The sequence below is a fragment of the Primulina eburnea genome, chromosome 3 (genome assembly GCF_022965805.1).
Source record: "Primulina eburnea isolate SZY01 chromosome 3, ASM2296580v1, whole genome shotgun sequence".
NCBI lineage: Eukaryota > Viridiplantae > Streptophyta > Magnoliopsida > Lamiales > Gesneriaceae > Primulina > Primulina eburnea.
The window spans coordinates 11769459-11787646 of record NC_133103.1 but is presented as its reverse complement, the minus strand read 5'-3'; the positions used below and the strand labels follow the sequence as shown (position 1 = coordinate 11787646).

Sequence of the window (18188 nt, the reverse complement as noted above, 5' to 3'; positions counted from 1 at the left end):
TTTTTTTTATTTTTTGGACAGACTATATGCACATTAGACATCGCATATGTCAAGAATAATAATAGGCTAAAGTAACAACGGCAGAACGGTGGTTTAAAGTGGGCCGGCCCACAATCCCCTCAACTAAGCCCATAATTACAAAATGTGGATTTCTGATAAATAAGATTCTTTATTGAACAGAACTAGCCCAAGATTTTAATGGATCTAATCAAAATCTTGAATCCAAATCCAATAACGAATCTTCAACTTTATTTGATTTTTTTTAAAATTATTCAATTTAATTTTTTTAGTGCCACGCTAAATAGTCGCCTTCTAAAGAGTGGTGACGAGAGAAACCAGCGGAGTCCCGATCGGCCCCCATATCCTCCATTCAATATACAAACCCATAATTAGGACAAACACTCAAATCTTCCTGTGTTCATCCCCATTTTGCAATAATTTGATAGAATTTTCGGTGGGGAAATTTTCAATCACGGCTCTATTTAGATTCATCGGTTGCCACTTTGAAGCTTCAACGGTTGAACGATATCAGGAAGCGGTGGCTTTTAATTGTGCATTGGACGACAAGCACAGGAACCCATCTCCTCACGGAGGCCGGGGTGCTCTGCCCTCCGAAGGCGGCTGCCCCTCTGATCTTCTCTTCCTCGCCGGCGGAGGCTGCGTTCCTTTAGTCGACACCCCGTTTAAACTAATTATAAAGCAGTGAATGTTCGTTTGCTATTCTTGATTTTAATTTTCTCTCGGCATATAGATAGAAATGTTGACTATAAAGAGGGTGCCGACTGTGGTTTCAAACTATCAAGAGAATCCTCCATTGGAGGACCACAAAAGCGTGACGCTGAGCTGCGGCCGCAATTGCCTCGGAAGCTGCTGCTTGCCGGGTATATTCTTGGATTAAATATCACTGCATTTATGACATTATTTGATGATAATTTCTAGATTTTTTGTTGAGCTAAATTAATTGTATTGGGAGTTCAGCTAAAGAAAATCACGAGCCTATATTACTCAAGTTGTATGATGATTTGCTGATGTGCTTCGCTGAAAGGTTGCTAGGGTTATTGGGAAAAAAATAAAGTCAAATGTTTTATTAGGACTGTATCTAGCCTCTTTTTATTTCTTGTTTACGAGGAAGTAGCAAACAGTGAGGAAACCTCTTGATAAGTCTGAGTTATACTTAGATTACTTATTTTCTTTTTTTTTTCTTTTTTTTCCTTTTCCAGTTTCTAAGTTACCCGTTTACAAGTTCAAGAATCCTGATCATTCCATAGTTGCGGAAGATAAATGTGAATTTAGTGATGGAGGAATTTCTCAGATGTCCTTTTTAAACAATTTTTTGTTTGGACAGTGGGAGGATCGCATGAGTAGAGGACTTTTTAGGTACGACGTAACATCCTGTGAGACAAAGATCATTCCAGGGAAGTATGGTTTTATTGCACAGCTGAACGAGGGGCGCTATCTCAAGAAACGTCCAACAGAATTTCGTATTGACAAGGTCATCCAACCCTTCGATGATAGCAAATTTTGACTTCACTAAAGTGGGGCAAGAGGAAGTGCTCTTTAGGTTTGAGCCAGGCACCGGAAACAAATCTTACTACTGTGCCAGTGCCTCCGCATCCACCCGGGAAAGTTCACCCACAGTGGTTACGATAAATGTGAGTTGTTTTACCATATGACTGAAATTGGTAAACATCGATGCCACATGCTTTGATTTAAATAATTTGCGCACTTGTTTTTCAGGTGAGCCCGATAGAGTACGGGCATGTGCTTCTGATACCTAAATAATTCTGCACTTGTTTTTCAGGTGAGCCCGATAGAGTACGGGCATGTGCTTCTGATACCCCATGTTCTTAATTACATGCAACAGAAGATTGACCCAAACAGCCTCCTGCTTGCTCTTTGCTTAGCTAGAGAAGCATCAGACCCCTTTTTTAGAGTGGGTTATAACAGTTTGGGTGCATTTGCCACTATCAATCACCTTCACTTTCAGGTGATTGAGCAGCATTGTGTTTTTGTTGGGGATTACGTGTAATATAACTCTTAAGTTTTAGCCACTTAATGATCATTTCAACATCTATTGTTTGTAGGCATATTACTTATCAGTACCTTTCCCATTAGAAAGAGCACCGACTTGCACGATAATGAACGGCAAGGGATTGAATGAAGTTGGAGTGATGGTTTCCGAGCTACTGGATTATCCTGTGCGAGGTTTTGTTTTTGAAGCTGGATGTAAATTGCGTATGTTATCTGACGCCGTTGCGAGTTGTTGCTTTTACCTGCAGAATAACAACATTCCTTTCAATATACTGATTTCCAATTTTGGCCACAGGGTATTTTTGCTACCTCAGGTGATTTTTCTCACTAAATCGTTTTCAATTTTCATGTTGATCAGAAAGATACATATCAAACATATATAGGGGTGAGCAAAAATTCGGTTAAACCGATTTAACCGACCGAACCGAATTAATTCGGAAATTCGGTTCGGTTAATTCGGTTAATTCGGTTTCGAAATTTTCAAAAATCGGTTAATTCGGTTAATTCGGTTCGGTTTCGGTTTTTGTAAAAAAATATCGGTTTAACCGAATTAACCGAATTATTAAATAAATAATTTTGATTTTATTTTATTATGTTTTAAATATAATTTATAATATTTTTATATTTAATATTGTATATTATAATTAAATTTTTTACGAATAAAGTGTTTTATTATGATTAAAATAGAATATTAATTATTAATTTTATGTATAATTTTTAAAATTTTAATTTTTTTAGAATATTAATTATTAATTTTATATATAATTTTTAAAATTTAAATTTTTTTAAAAAAAAATCGGTTAATTCGGTTACCGACCGAAATAACCGATTTTAATTCGGTTCGGTTAATTCGGTTTTTGTGAAAATTCGGTTCGGTTCGGTTAGTCTAAAAATTTTCGGTTAATTCGGTTCGATTTTTAACCGAATTAACCGAATACTCACCCCTAAACATATATATGTTAAAGATACCATCTTAAAGAAGTTCAGGCTAACTTTTGACTTTCTTAATGACCATTATTATGTGCTAAGTGTAAAAAGTGAATATTCTTCTCTTCTATGAATATCCAGTGTTACGCCCAGAAGCAAGCACGTGGAGAAGTAAACCACAAACTTTTAGATACTCAAGTTAACCCAGCCGTTTGGGAAATGAGTGGGCATATTGTGCTGAAGCGGAGAAAGGATTTTGTTGAAGCATCTGAAGAATACGCTTGCAAACTACTCTCTGAGGTTTCTCTACCAGATGACCAATTTCTTGAGGCGAAGGAGCATATTATTGAGGTAACCAGCCGGCTGTCCCAAGAAGAACCTGCCTCCATACAACAGGAGGGTGACTTTGACTCTACTTCACCAAAAGTTATTTCGTGTCTTCCTCAAGATTGCCTTGTCCTGCACTGAATCTCTTAAATTCTCTGCTTGGCTTGCTAAATCGTAGTTGTTATTCTCGTTCTTTTGTTCTTCTGCTCCCGTGTTTGATCTGTGGCTTGAGTGGCTTGTTAAAGATTTTATGAATTGGGAAACGAATGCTTTTCTTATAAATATTTTCTTTTGTCTGATGCTGATTGCATCGCCGGTTGACAGACACAGGCAATTAATGAAATGGTTCTGATAAAGAAACTAGTAGAAATTAAATTCGTTATTTTTTTGTTTCAAAAAAGTGAATGCCCTGCCCATTTAGCTGTCTCTGACTCTCTGCTTTAAGTTGATTGCCTTTATTCTTGTGTTAATTTGATGGCATGCATATACCAGCCTGCTACTTGGAAGACAGATTCTTTAAATATGTGTTCTCTTGTATGCGTTTTAAAAATCGTTTATATTTGTTTAGAGCCCCAGTTTCGGATATTGGTGCTACTCTTTGGGTTATTTGATCAAACTGCTACAAGGAAAGACAAGTCATTTTTTTAAATGATCTGTGATAGTCGAGATTGCCTGAATTTTATTGTTAGGAGGATGCCAAACTGGATGGATCCATAATATAGAAAAGTTTCTCAACTCATCAAATTCCTTTTTACAATATTAAACATTAATCCTTAATGAAGATACGTGGTCAAAAGATATATGAATCTTGGCAAAAACTTGTGTGAGACGGTCTCACGGGTCGTATTCGTGAGACGGATCTCTTATTTGGGTTATCCATGAAAAAATATTATTTTTTATGCTAAGAGTATAACTTTTTATTGTGAATATGGGTAGGGTTGATCCGTCTCACAGATTAAAAACCGTGAGACGGTCTCACATGAGACCCACTCATGAATCTTTGACAAACCCCCATCTTTATCTCATAATTATTATTAATATTTTATGGTCTTGGCAAGTGACTGAATGCCACTCAAGATTCCCAAATCCAACTTTCGTAGATATTTTTATCATCTTCACGGGCCATTCAGCCATTTGCCAAGCCCATCTAATAATCCATTTTGTTAGATGTTGCAAACAATCTTATAATATGTGGATATAAAAACATATTTTTTGTATCAAAATTGATCTATCCGTTCTCGAAATATATTAACTCTGGATGATTATATCGTGAATATGTGTTGTAATTATATATGTTTTGAAATTACGTATGTACGTACGAGGGTAGTGAATAAGGTGGATATATATGGTTTATTGAGTGAAAAAGCAGTAAACCCTAACGAAAGTCTGAGACTTGTATATATATATATATATATATATATGTGTGTGTGTGTGTGTGTTGGTTACTATAATTTACATGTATGCATGAAAGTTAAAACAAGAAACTGAACTGTCAGTAATCACGAAGATCTTCCCATCATCCTTTTGAACTCGTCGAAGTTAACGCACCCATCACCGTCCACATCCACGGAGCCAATCATCCTCCGGCAATCCTTGAGCGAGCACTTGTCCCCTAGTCGGCCGAGCACGTCGTGCAGCTCACTCGCCGAGATCTTCCCATTCTTATCCTTGTCGTACAATTCAAACGCCTCTTCCAGTTCCTTGTTTCTGTCCCCTCCGCGGCAATGGAACGCTTTAAACTCGTTGAAGTCGATGAATCCATCGCCGTCGGAGTCTAGCTCGGACATCGCACGTGCCGCCTCGTCCGCGGCGGTGGTGGTGGAGCCGAGGCTGGTGAGTATGGCAGTGAGTTCCTGTAGGGAGATTTTCCCGTCGCCGTTGGCGTCGTATTTGTTGAAAATTTGCAGTAGTTGTTGGTGGGTAAGTGGTTTTGCTTTCTCCATTGCTTTCTTATTTTCCTTGAGCCGTGGCTTTCCATAGTGCTTTTGGGTATTTATAGAGCAGAGGGTGGGGGGTTACGTGGCTTGAATACGCGTGGAGAATGAAATGAATGTAAATTTTAATTTAGGTATTTCGGTTAAATGGAAAAGAAGACTAACACAGCTGTCCCATTATAATATTATTTAATTCCATATAAATTATAGTGATTCACAAAATTAAATTTTATTTAAAGTGAAATCATATTAGATGTACGTGTGTAGCTAGCTATATCTAACACTTAAGAACCAATTAATCCCCCGGCGACCATTATAATAATGTTATTTTGTATATATGTCCAAGTGTATATTTTTTTACTCGACATACACAGGACAAGTTTTTGCATACTCCTTGATTCCCCATTAAGAAGTAGAGCGAGTTGGCATAAAGAAATGATAGATATAATAAATATTTTATGAATCTAGACATTCTTTTTGTTTTTTTTAGTTAATTTTAGTATTTGTAAATGATAGTCAAAAGAAATCCCTTTATTTATTTTTTTGAAACTATACCATAAACTCATAAATCACGTATATGAGCTTCTTAATCTTGATTTTTAAGCCTTGTTAGGTCAAATGATCTCACGGATCTTTATCTGTGAGACGGATCAATCTTACCGATATTCATAATAAAAAATAATACTTTTAGCATAAAAAATAATATTTTTTCATGGATGACCCAAATAAGATATATGTCTCATAAAATACGACATGTGAGACCGTCTCATACAATTTTTTGCCAAGAACCTTTCTCATAAAAAATTTAAACTTCTTGAAGAGCATTTGTAATCAAAATGAATAGTTCTTTAATGTTTTCTCAAGATATTTTTGGTGATATATGAGGGATAGATAGATAGATATATATATATATATATATATATATATATATATATATATATATATCATATGTTTTATCTTACATGCCGGAAGAGAATTCAATCTTTATATGAAGGAAATAAGTAGACATTCAAACATCTCAAATTCAACCAGTTTAATTATATCCACATATAGTTTTCCACTTCTTGGAAGAAATATAAGGATCGCCGAGAGAGACCACATTTTTACCGAGTTAAAAGCAGAACCATATATATCCTTCACATTATATTCCAAATCTAACTCATTATTTCATTTCAACTTTTCAACCAACATATTTCCAGGAAACAATACGTAACTCAAAAATGGCAGATGATCCACAAGACATTGCTGATCGCGAACGAATTTTTAAGGGTTTCGACGCCAATGGTGATGGCAAAGTCTCATCCTCCGAGCTTGGAGACGTCCTGAAAACCCTTGGATCTGTAACTAATGAGGAAATCCTGCGCATGATGTCCGAAATCGACACCGACGGAGATGGCTTCATTTCTTTTGATGAATTCACAGAATTTGCCAGGGCGAATAGGGGACTTGTCAAAGATGTAGCAAAGTTATTCTAGTCCTTGTCGTTTCACTAAAAATGATCACGGGAATAACTAGCGTTTGGAAATCAGTTAATGTCTCGAAATTCATGTTTAGTTATTGTCGTTAATTAAGATATATATGATATTGTATAATATAAATTTTTTCATCCATTCGATGTTGGTAAGTTTCGCTATAGGTAAAATATATGGCGTGTATGATTCTTTACACTAACTTGTATACATATTATACATAAAAAAAATTATAAAATGTTGAGAAGAAAATATGTCTGTTAAATCTATAAAACCTAATCTTTTTTACAAAGAAAATGACAAAATTATCACGGACAAAGTTAAATTGTGTCGATCCAATTGAAGCTCTGCCTTAATTTAAATCCTTGTTAAAGATACTAATATTTTTTGACTTGAGGCAGAAATAAGTATTATTTGTTTAGGTTATTCTATGTTTTCTTTGTGGAATATTTGTTTTATTGATCATGAAAATACTAGAATTCAAGGTTATTTTTTCCGAAATAAAATAATCCAATTTGTATTTGACGATAATTGACTCGATTTGACTGTGTTAAGTATCGGATATCGGTTATAAACTATGCAAAATAAAGTTTTCAGCTACATGATTTAACTTTTTTAATCTGTGCTTTTAATTTTTATAATAATTCGCCTAGTTTGATATGAATAAAATATTTGTACATATAAATATTTTTTATATATTGCAAGCATCGTGGGCGTGCCGGAGTGGTTATCGGGCATGACTAGAAATCATGTGGGCTCTGCCCGCGCAGGTTCGAATCCTGCCGCTCACGTTTTTGTCCTACTTTCAAAATAATAACTAACAATTAATTCTACTTTATTCAATTATTATTATTTATCGTTATCAATTATTCGTAACTATGTTGTTAAATTAGAATATATTGTAAATATCAAATTATTTTTTCAGCTATCCGAATGCTTTATTTTTTAAAAAAAATCTCCACAAGTCCTCAAAATTGGTTAAGAATTTTAGTTTCAACACATGAAATAACGCAAAAACAATAGTAAAACAGTATCACAAATCAATTTTGTGAGATAGATTTTCGATCTAATTCATAAAAAAATATCATGGTTATATTAAAATTATTACTTTTCAATTTAGTCTTACGAAAACTATTTAACTTGATATAAAATGAATTAAAATTTTACTTGCATTTTTCGATTCAAATAAATAAATAAATAAATAGAATCCATCAATCTAACCATAATCCGAAAGTTGTTGATCTTTCACCCATATTGTTTTAGTGGGAATCTGGATTATTTTCTAATGATAACATGAAATGTGGTATTTACAACTTTCTTTTAAATCAAGGCATGGCAGACTTGAAGTTGAATCTCTTTGACATTTGTGAGTATGATGCAAGTGAAATTGGATTGGGCAGAGTATTTACAACTTGACTTACATTATTTCTGCCCGATATAATAGCTGCCGGTAACATGACTAATTATATAAATAACTTATAATACATCTAATTAACGAATTCTAAATTTATACATCATAATTCAAAACAAATAAATTGGCAAAAAATTTGTTGTAAGAATCAGAGTGTTTACTCCCTTTTTAGATCACACGACGTCAACATTAATATATGAATGACTCTTATATTCTAATGATATTTTAATTTCGAGAAAATCACTCCGGATGAATCAACAACTAATTTAAGGTGCACTTTGTGGAGATGAATTCGAAATTCATGGATTTCGATTATAGTTTTATTCTTAATAATGAAACAGTTGATCAAATTTTAAATGTATATCTTACGTATTTATATACTAGTTATACAAAATATAATGAATTTCAAATAAAATTATCATTGAGTGAATTTGAAATTCATTCTAATGAACAAAATTCATGAATTTCGATTATAGTTTTATTCTATAATATTATTTCTCTGAATAACAAAAATATAATTAAAATGACAAAAACTAGTGTGAGACGGTCTCACAGATCGTATTTTGTGAGACATATATCTTATTTGGGTTATCAATGAAAAAGTATTACTTTTTATATTAAGAATATTACTTTTTATTGTGAATATTGGTAGGATTGACTCGTCTCACAGATAAAGATTCGTGAGACCGTCTCACAAGAGATCTACTCAATTAAAATTTATGTATTTGAAATCCTAATTACATCAAACGCAATCTCAAAGAATTTGACGTTAAAGTAACCGAACTTAACTACCAACCTAAACTGGCCCAGACCACAGAAGAAGCCGTTGAAAAAGCCTCCACCCTAATCTAACCAAAACCAACCCTACCACCCCTGTAACCGTTGCTTAACGCCTCCGCGCCTTTTCTCAACGCCTACGCTTCTCTCGTCTCCAAATCTTCTTCGAACTCTTTCCCTCTCCAAAACCCACAGCTAGAAAGAAAGCAAACATGAGATCAGAGGCTGATTCTGAAACTGCGAATTCGCCGTTGTCTTCTTTATCGTCATCGCCCGTCAATCAGGCGCTTCTCCTAGTTCAATCCGACGACCCGGAGTTCCGGCTGCAGGCGGCGAAGGAGATTCGAAGATTGACGAAGACATCGCAGCGGTGCCGCCGTTTTTTATCTGGTGCAGTGGAGCCGCTTGTCGACATGCTCAGCTGTGACTCAGCTGAATTTAAAGAGGCAGCCCTCGCCGCACTGCTTAACCTCGCCGTCAAAGATGAAATGTAAGAGCAAATATATGCTGCGTATTGTAATTGATCGTGAAGTGTGCTGCCTTTGGCTGCTCCGATTTTGAAATTGAAGTCGATATCAAGATTGTTTTTTGGAATGTAGTTGATATCAAGATTTTGAATTCGATTAATTGTTCCATATTCCTAGCTTTCTTATGTTCGGAATTAGGAATCTGTTCAACGGACCCCTCTATTTTCTTTGATAATCTTAAATTTCGCTCTTCTTTGGTACTCTGTCAGTAGATTGTCATCTTGTTCCTGGAGTTTGATCTTGTTGATCGGTTAATGTTTTATTTTAAAAGATCTTTTATTGTTCTCTGTGACTGGTTCTGCCAAATATTTAATACTGATTGAAGATTAAGCAATATGAAGACTTCTCAGAAGGGCTCAATTGCTACCTTTAGTTCACACTTTATTTGGTACCCTGTTCCCGGAGAAGATATTTTATTGTTCTCTTTGATCAGTGCTGGCAAAAAATTAATAACTAAAAAAAATTCGATTGAAGGCTAAACAATATTATAATGTGATATTCCTCAAAGGGATCTTTCTTTAACAATTGTTCTGGTCCAAATGTACGGATATTTCCCGTACAAATGATCAACAAGCCGTTTCGTGTCATGTTGGAAACAGACCACACAGAACACGCTGTGGTTTTTCTTCTAGATTTACGAGGACAACATTTTAAATTTAGTTTTTCTCTTTTTGTTTTTATGCCCTTCTACCAATGACCAAAATTTCATTTTCAGTGTTTATCAAATTTTAGAAAAAGTTCACTTTGGGTGAAAGTGCGAGTTGTTAACTTACAAAATGTATGCAACCAAAGTCGAAATTTTTTCCACCGCCCAGACAGTCACAACCAGTGTCCTGTTATATTCTTCTGTTTCCTTGCCATGTTCATTGAAGAAGATTCATGAATCATAGCTGTCGTGTTAACCAAAAGTTTGTTTCGAAGAAATAACTGCTCCTATATTTTTATAGAACAGAAATTGTGGAGGCTGATCTTTTCAAGTCTAACTTACCGCGTAATTGCGTTTCTTCCTATTTACAGGAACAAGATGAGTATAATTAATGCCGGGGCCTTAGAACCAATTATCTGCTTCCTTCACTCGGAGAATCTGACTTTGCAGGAACATGCAGCTGCTGCTTTGATTACTCTTTCTGCCTCATCTGTAAACAAGCCAGTAATCAGCTCTTCCGGTGCCATCCCTCATCTCGTGGAAACCATAAGAGAAGGCAGTCCACAAGTTAGATCCGATGCTATAATGGTGCTTTACAATCTATCAACTCATCAACAAAATCTAAGTCTGATTCTTGAAGAACAACCGATTCCTTCCTTAGTTGAAGTGCTCAAAACTTGCAAGGAATCTTCCAAAACAGCGGAGAAGTGCACCGCTCTGATCGAATCCTTGGTGAGTTTTGACGAGGGAAGAAGGGCTTTAACATGCGAAGAAGGTGGAATACTTGCAGTAGTTGAAGTGCTCGAGAGCGGGTTACCTCAAAGCCGAGAGCATGCAGTTGGTGCGCTTCTGACAATGTGCGAAAGCGATAGGTCAAAGTACCGAGAGCCGATTCTGAAGGAGGGTGCGATACCAGGACTTCTTGAGCTCACTGTTCAAGGGACGCCAAAATCTCAATCAAAAGCCCAGATTCTTTTGCGACTGCTGAGAGAGAACCCTTATCCAAGATCTAATCTTGAACCGGATACACTAGAGAATATAGTGGGCAACATCATATCTCAGATAAGTGAGGAGGATCAATCAGAAAAGGCGAAACAGATGCTTGCTGAGATGGTGCAAGTTAGTATGGAGCAGAGCTTGAGACATTTACAACGAAGGGCCTCGATGGTTTGCACTCCTCTTGATTGAAATTCCATCAGGTGTGAGTGAGCATGGATTATTGCCCTTTCTCTCAAAAGGGAAAACAAATAATTTGCTTTGTAATAGCACAGATGCTAGTCCGGGCATTCGTTATGGATGCCGGGTGACTGGTAAATGTTGTCATGTTTATTTATTTTGCTTGTTGGGAAAAACTATAAAAGAGAAAGTAACACTAATTGGGCGAACTTTTCAACTGTGACCATGTCGAGAAATAACACGATATATGCAGTATGCCCCTCTTGTGAGTTTCACCCCTATATGTGTGGTATGGATATTTATTTGTAATAATAATGTACTTTTTGACGCATGGTTACATATTACCATATATTTCTCAAGTACCCATATGAATCGCATGGTTACATATTAACACATATTATCGACTTTTATTAAAATACTCAATTCATAAAATTAAATACAGAAGACATTAATATTGTATCCTGAAACTTATCCATTTATTTTCACCGAAGACATTAACTAAAAATATAAAATATGAATATAGTAAAGTGATATATCTAAATATTGCATTTCAATTCATTAATAATATGATATATATATATATTTAAAATTGCAAATTCGTTATATTATATATAAATGCGTGACAACTTTATCATTCTTGCAACATATTTTAATTTTCGAAAATTATTGTATCTCGTATCCGTGGTATTACGTATTTGTATTCGTACTAAGTAGGTGGCCCCTTGTCTTTCGGTTGGAATCGTAATGAGATTACCGAGAAAAACGTCAAGACAAGTTTATATACTATTGTTCGAATGTGATTTTCAATATATATTATATACATACATATATGGTGATATTTATATTTAATTTAAACACATTAATATTTTAAAAAGTACGATATATTTATATTAAAAGGAAATAATACTATAATTCTCCTTTCGTCCCTTCCAAGATCGCCTTCAACAGTTAGGCGTGTAGACCACTTAACAACTTCCATACTTCCAATTCGGCTTTTATAGTTGACTTTAAGTCAATCCATCGACTCCACTTTTGATAACCGGTAAAACACGATAATCTGGTCTAGTCAAAAATTCATTTTTTTTTTTTAAAAAATGAAACATTGGGGCATGTATTCCAAATACATTTATAAATTAAGCATAATAAACGCCAATTCATGATAAATTAGGAGCAGACAAAAAAAAATGAAAGCGAAAGACGAGATAATCCGAAAAAGGTGATGCAATATGAAGACTAAATATATATTTTTTAAATTTTATTAGATTTTTTTTCCCCATATCATTCTAGGTACGTACCAGCTATAGATGATGGTAGCATTCTTGAATTCTTGTGAACTAATTTTGTATTTTAACACGTAGAAGACTAAGCGCCTTCAAGTATCAATTTTTTTTTATCTTTTGGGTTTAGTTAATGCGCGTCAAAAATAGGAACCACATATTTTTAAAATAACAGATAAAATAAAAATTATTTTGGGTCGATCAAACTTTGTGTAGAATTCAATCCAACGAAATTAATTATTTATACGAAATAAATTAACTTCGCTAGTAGTTAAGCTTAAATATATTTTCCTCATATTATTTTTTGGTGGTCAATAAGATATGAGTAGGTCTTTTGTGAACGGTCTCACGAATAAAAAATAATATTTTTTCATGGATGACCTAAATAAAGATATGTTTCACAAAATACGATTCGTGAGATCGTCTCATACATATTTTTGTCATAAGATATTAGTTAAAAAGATAGACTGATCAGGGAGATTTGCTTCTTTTTCATGTTACGCATGATAACATGATACACATACGATCACTTTCTCAATATTGACAAATTCCCTAAAAAATGTGAAGAATATTTACTCACTTTTCTTAATATTTTTAAAAAGTAATCGGAATATATTAAACATGGATAACTGAAATGATATGTTAGAATATGAATTTTGAAAGTTAGAAAAAAAAAAATCATAAATAAAATTATCGAAATGATAATGCATGATATTTCACTAATTTAAGGGTCCGCTATAACCCATTCAATGTTATTTTAATAGTTGGCTGCCTTTACTTTACTAAGTGCTCCAACTATATATTTAACTTCACAATTTCTCTCAACACAACCTTAATCACTTTGCTTCATCCTCCACCGCCACGGCCGACGACTCTTCTTCTGTGATCTGCCCATCTCTAATCATGGCAAGACCTTTGCCACTTCTACTAGCACAGAAAACCCATTTATTATTACCAGGATCAGTCACTTTCTTGATATTCTTAGCAGCAGTTCTTTCTGTGTTTTCCGTTGTAACTTTTCTGTGTGGCTCTCACGGAAAAGAGAAGAAAACTGTGAGATTGGGAGGTGAAAAGAAGCCTGTGATTCGAAAGCTACACAGCGGATTAAGCAGCAAAGCTCTGCTGATGGCGAAAATGGTTTCTTGGAGAAAAGTGCAGGACGATCAAGGTGAGGAAGAAGAAGAAGACCCCAGCTATGGCCATGATCAGGATTTTGAGGGAGACGACGGAGATGACGTCGTTTGGAAGAAGACCATCATCAAAGGAGAAAAGTGTCGTCCTCTGGATTTCTCGGGAAAGATTTTGTATGATTCTAATGGAAATCTTCTTCCAAATTAATTTGTTTTATCATTATTATTATTATTATTGATAATTTTTACTGTGCTATGAACATTGCATGGGTTTAATTAATTTAAAAAAAAGGGTTTTGACAAGCCTTGAATATTTATTCTATTGGCATAAAAATATATGCCCATAAAATTAGATTATGAGAGGTCCTTGCGTTTTGCCCTGTAAGTCGTCACCCACAAATGATTAAAAAAACGAAATTTGAATGCATATTTTTAAAAGAAGTTTCGTGCAAGATGATAGCAATAATCATACTATAAAACAAAACAAAACAAAACAAATGAAAAAGGAAAAAGAAAAAAAAAATGCAAGTGGACTCGGAAGCTTATAGAGCAGACGACCCGAGTCAATTAACGGGTCAAGTGGGCAACGAGTTTCTAAATTACAGTCAACCTCCCTTGTGACTTTGTCAATACAAGACTTGACTCCACCATGTGTGTGTGTCTAATATATATATCATAGGCAAGGCAAGTAAGTTGCAAGAGCTACCAATTTGTATACAAACAGAATTGGAAATAAATGAGTAAGTTTGATCTTTATTAGTAAACAGATCAACTATGTCCATATTTACAATAAAAAATATTTATTTTTGTATAACAAATAATATTTTTTCATTAACGGCTCAAATAAAATATTAGTATTTTAAAATTGACTCATGAGATCGTCTCACGTGAATTTTTGTCTTGAACGATGAAATTAGTTTCTAAAATATTAGCATTTTAGAAATTATAAGTTAACGGTGACATATATACAAAGAATAAGTCTTGGTTGGGTGGAACTGGCATGTACAAACCCCAACTGTCTACCAAATCTTTATGAGGTTTAATTACAAGCTACGGCCATCCATCGCTTCTCTAACACAATTAATGTACCACAGACCAATACTACGATATTTTACTTCATCCACGATTGCGTCCAAATTTGTAGGTGCAAGCAAATAGTATACAAGTCTTATTTAACTTTTAAAACATACTTTCCATATTCTCTTTGTTAATTCGCGGTTGTTTAGTGCATTACCAACTATTGGATATTCAATGAAAATGTATATTATCAACTATTGACATAACCACACTGAAAAGATGTGTTGATACAACGAAGATATTTATCGAATCTGACGCTTCACATATTTCCCAAGTCATACTCACGTATATGATGAAAATTAGAATAAGTTTAAACAAAATATCTTTCCGAGTATTTTATAATGAATTGAATTATAATAATTCAAATGCATTGACATGTTGGACATAAATAATTATTTGCACACTAATCGCTCTGGTGATTATGTCGCGGTAGAGAGTACGTAGTACAAAAGAATGCGTATAAAAAATTTAATAGTATACGCAATACAAGTTCATTTTGAATGGAGTGTAGTTTACATGCACCTTTGTGTAGGAGTGACAAAAGGAAAGGGCTCCATAAAATCAAGTCAATAAATATTTACCCCATCAGAATCGGAAGCAGCTTAAAACAACCACAATATAGCAAGATTGCTCTCAATATTTTAGTCTTTGCCTCGTTCCCGACCAACTCAAGCTTTCAAATGGAAGTTACAGAATCACCGTCACTACTTTCACTGTCGCTACTACTGCTTCCGCTCCCGCTCCCGCTTCCACTTCCACTACCACTCCCACTGCCACTGCTCTCACTTCCGCTACTGCCACTTGAGCTAGAAGTCTGGCTTTTTCTTTCTTCTGCATTGACCTGTGCTCTCAGTGCTTCAGCAGCATTCGGACCCTTATCCGCTTCATCGTCACTGACATCAACATCGGCAATCTCATCATCTGTATCAATCGGTATATTGATATCAATACCAGTGTTATACTCTTTTACACCAATAGCGCCACGATCAGCTGCTGCATTATCATCATCGTCCTCGTCGGCATTCATTATATCCAACTGCTGCTCCAGGTCATCCTCATTCTCATGGTCCGGTGATGGATTTGGAGGCTTTGCTAGGGATGCAGGATAATCAACAGGCTTTTCTTGTCTTGGTTTTGTATCTGGTTCAACAAGAGCAAAATACATCACCACCAGATGATGAATATCCTCAACTTCACCAATTTACGAAGATCATCCCCACACATGCCGATTGGATTTCACATTAATAAAACACAATTTGGAAAAACAAAAGAGGATTGTCTAACCTCATAAAAAGGAAATATAGTGCTACTTTCATGAAATTATAATCTTAAGCTTCCTCAAAAGAGTACAATTGTAGACTCATAACGACTGATTATCACATAATAAAGTTGCAGAAATAATATTAAAGAGCAAATCATAGCCAAGCAATGAAAAAATCACGTTTGCCACACCTAAACATCTCTCGAAATAATATATACAAACATAGTGCATCTCATCCATGTAAGGTGGGAGACGTAAATATTTGCTGTTTTTCATATTTTGTGAGCGAAGTCATGTGAATTTCCTTAAAAATTAGGAAAAGCATATATATTTTTATTAATTCTAGAAGGATAATTTTATCATTCGAACATAAAGCATATTTTTATGCGCTCCTCAACTATAGGATCAATCAACCACATGACTTTTCCCGTTGGTTAGTGATAGGTTAGTGATAGGCGGGAATCACGACCATACTCTGTCCACAAATTCTGGAGTAACAAAAACATGCCTGAGTTCTTGAAGTCCCCAATGTCAATTCGTTCCACTTCAACCTGCACAATTATATAAATAAAAAGTTTCAGTCGAGTTCAACATTAACAAACATTTTCAGTCATCGCAACACATTGTTCAGAATCAAAATACAAACCTTCTTTTTAAAACCACTTTTATAGATAATAAAGGAACCATCCAACTGGGATATTTAAAGTAAAGTTTTCCTAGTGAGAAGACAGTGCACTATAGCCATTTCAAATCTCAAAACTAAACCATAATATTCATATGACAAAACAATCAACAGAAGAGTTACAAGAGAGCACGCACCGGCATTGCATGAATGGCATCTTTAAACGTGGGTTGATGCTTCACCCCTTTCCCAACAGGTGGTGGACTTGCATCAGAAAGTCCAGCTGATGCAGCTAAAGTGGCTGTGGATTCACCTTGCATCCGGTTATGCCTCAAACGCTTAACGGCCCTGTGCAACCGTTCCAATCTGAAGGATTTACCATCAAAGAAAAGAACGGCATCATTTTCCTTGTAATCCTCGCTTATACCCTCAAATGTCACCTTGGGTTTCCCAGGTTGATTATTCTGAAACTCAACTGTAACCTTGTTATCCTTGCTCTTATGCAACGTGCCACGCTGGTTTTTATCAATTGAAGCTGGCTTGAATTCATCTGAGATACATAATATTTAAAAAAAACAGAAAACTCAGTATTCAGCAAGGAACCTCAATACAACATCAGAACCAGTAGGGAATAATTTTCATCTCACCAACATCTCAGCAAAAGAACAATGTAACTTAAAAAATGAAACTTGCGTAAAGGGAAAACATTAATAAATGGTTGAATCAAGCCAGTAAACACATACAGCGAAGAGTGCAGAACTTTGAGGAATGATGAGGATCCTTCAAGGAGGAGCCCAGTGTCAGATTGTACCATCGATCGGCTTGCGGCGCAGTACTGGGCTCATTACTGTTGTTGATCCCTGCCATTTTTCTTGCGAGTACTGCCCCAAATCCACAACAGCCTTATCGTCTAGGGTTTGAAGAGGGGATTGGATTGAAGAAGATACAAGATCATGGATGAGGATAATGTTCTTTTTACCTAGGACACGTTTCGTTTAACGGATAAGAGGTGATTCTCACAATTTTTTTTATCACTTTATACCGGCCCAATTCATTATTTGGGCTTGTGATTAAAAGGTCAGTTGGCAGCAAGAGATCTCTAAGCCCTAAGTGATATATATATATATATATATATATATATATATATATATATATATATATATATATATATATATATATATATTATTTCATAGTCATACAAACCAAACATATTATAAAATATCACACTAATTATTTATCATCTATTTATCACTCATATTAGATATCCTTCACTTTTCCTATCTACATATGTGATACTGGTAGTTCAATTCAATCTTCAATAACGACTTCAAGTATTTTTAGATACTAGAATTGTTTGCGAGTTTAATCGTGGTTTTAAAAAAATACCACATCATATTATAATATTTAACTAATAATAATATAGCATTGAAAAAACATATACGTCAATTTGAATATATATTATAACTTAAGAATTTTCATTCATTAAAACACAATATAAAGTTTTAAGTAGATTTTAGAGAAAATACATAACATGCTTTGACATTATTTCAGTACAAAAATAATTTAGTATAATTTTAAAATTCCGAAAACATATAA

At 34.7% G+C, this 18188-nt stretch overlaps 4 protein-coding genes, 1 non-coding gene and 1 pseudogene across 5 annotated transcripts; 4 read left to right on the top strand and 2 right to left on the bottom strand.

The window, feature by feature from the left end:
• The first annotated feature begins 301 nt into the window (after positions 1-301).
• LOC140826424 (GDP-L-galactose phosphorylase 2-like) lies at positions 302-3582 on the top strand (annotated as a pseudogene).
• Positions 3583-4634: 1052 nt separating this feature from the next.
• On the bottom strand, positions 4635-5273 carry LOC140828241 (probable calcium-binding protein CML18). The gene has a single exon (XM_073191228.1). It carries the CDS (start codon positions 5226-5228, stop codon positions 4785-4787), a length of 444 nt encoding a protein of 147 aa, XP_073047329.1. The 5' UTR covers positions 5229-5273; the 3' UTR covers positions 4635-4784.
• Positions 5274-6380: 1107 nt separating this feature from the next.
• Positions 6381-6786, top strand: LOC140828240 (polcalcin Ole e 3-like). Its single transcript, XM_073191227.1, has one exon. It carries the CDS (start codon positions 6440-6442, stop codon positions 6692-6694), a length of 255 nt encoding a protein of 84 aa, XP_073047328.1. The 5' UTR covers positions 6381-6439; the 3' UTR covers positions 6695-6786.
• Positions 6787-7397: 611 nt separating this feature from the next.
• On the top strand, positions 7398-7479 carry TRNAS-AGA (transfer RNA serine (anticodon AGA)). The gene has a single exon. It is a non-coding gene; the product is annotated as a tRNA-Ser (tRNA).
• A 1435-nt stretch (positions 7480-8914) lies between these two features.
• LOC140826425 (uncharacterized) lies at positions 8915-11510 on the top strand. The gene is made up of 2 exons (XM_073188716.1): positions 8915-9366; positions 10421-11510. Exons 1-2 carry the CDS (start codon positions 9089-9091, stop codon positions 11235-11237), a joined length of 1095 nt encoding a protein of 364 aa, XP_073044817.1. The 5' UTR covers positions 8915-9088; the 3' UTR covers positions 11238-11510.
• A 3659-nt stretch (positions 11511-15169) lies between these two features.
• On the bottom strand, positions 15170-17616 carry LOC140826423 (uncharacterized). The gene is made up of 4 exons (XM_073188714.1): positions 17336-17616; positions 16790-17142; positions 16479-16521; positions 15170-15849 (listed from the first exon to the last, which is right to left on the bottom strand). Exons 1-4 carry the CDS (start codon positions 17457-17459, stop codon positions 15386-15388), a joined length of 984 nt encoding a protein of 327 aa, XP_073044815.1. The 5' UTR covers positions 17460-17616; the 3' UTR covers positions 15170-15385.
• Between the last annotated feature and the right edge of the window lie 572 nt (positions 17617-18188).

Excerpts from the sequence above, each read along its gene's own strand:
- LOC140828240 (XM_073191227.1), top strand. The coding sequence starts at position 6,440 with ATGGCAGATGATCCACAAGACATTGCTGATCGCGAACGAATTTTTAAG.
- LOC140826423 (XM_073188714.1), bottom strand. The coding sequence starts at position 17,459 with ATGGCAGGGATCAACAACAGTAATGAGCCCAGTACTGCGCCGCAAGCC. Across the intron at positions 17,143-17,335 it reads AAAGTTCTGCACTCTTCGCT|ATGAATTCAAGCCAGCTTCA; the intron begins GTATGTGTTTAC and ends TATGTATCTCAG. Across the intron at positions 15,850-16,478 it reads TGGGGACTTCAAGAACTCAG|ATACAAAACCAAGACAAGAA; the intron begins GCATGTTTTTGT and ends TTGTTGAACCAG.
- LOC140828241 (XM_073191228.1), bottom strand. The coding sequence starts at position 5,228 with ATGGAGAAAGCAAAACCACTTACCCACCAACAACTACTGCAAATTTTC.
- LOC140826425 (XM_073188716.1), top strand. The coding sequence starts at position 9,089 with ATGAGATCAGAGGCTGATTCTGAAACTGCGAATTCGCCGTTGTCTTCT. Across the intron at positions 9,367-10,420 it reads CTCGCCGTCAAAGATGAAAT|GAACAAGATGAGTATAATTA; the intron begins GTAAGAGCAAAT and ends TCCTATTTACAG.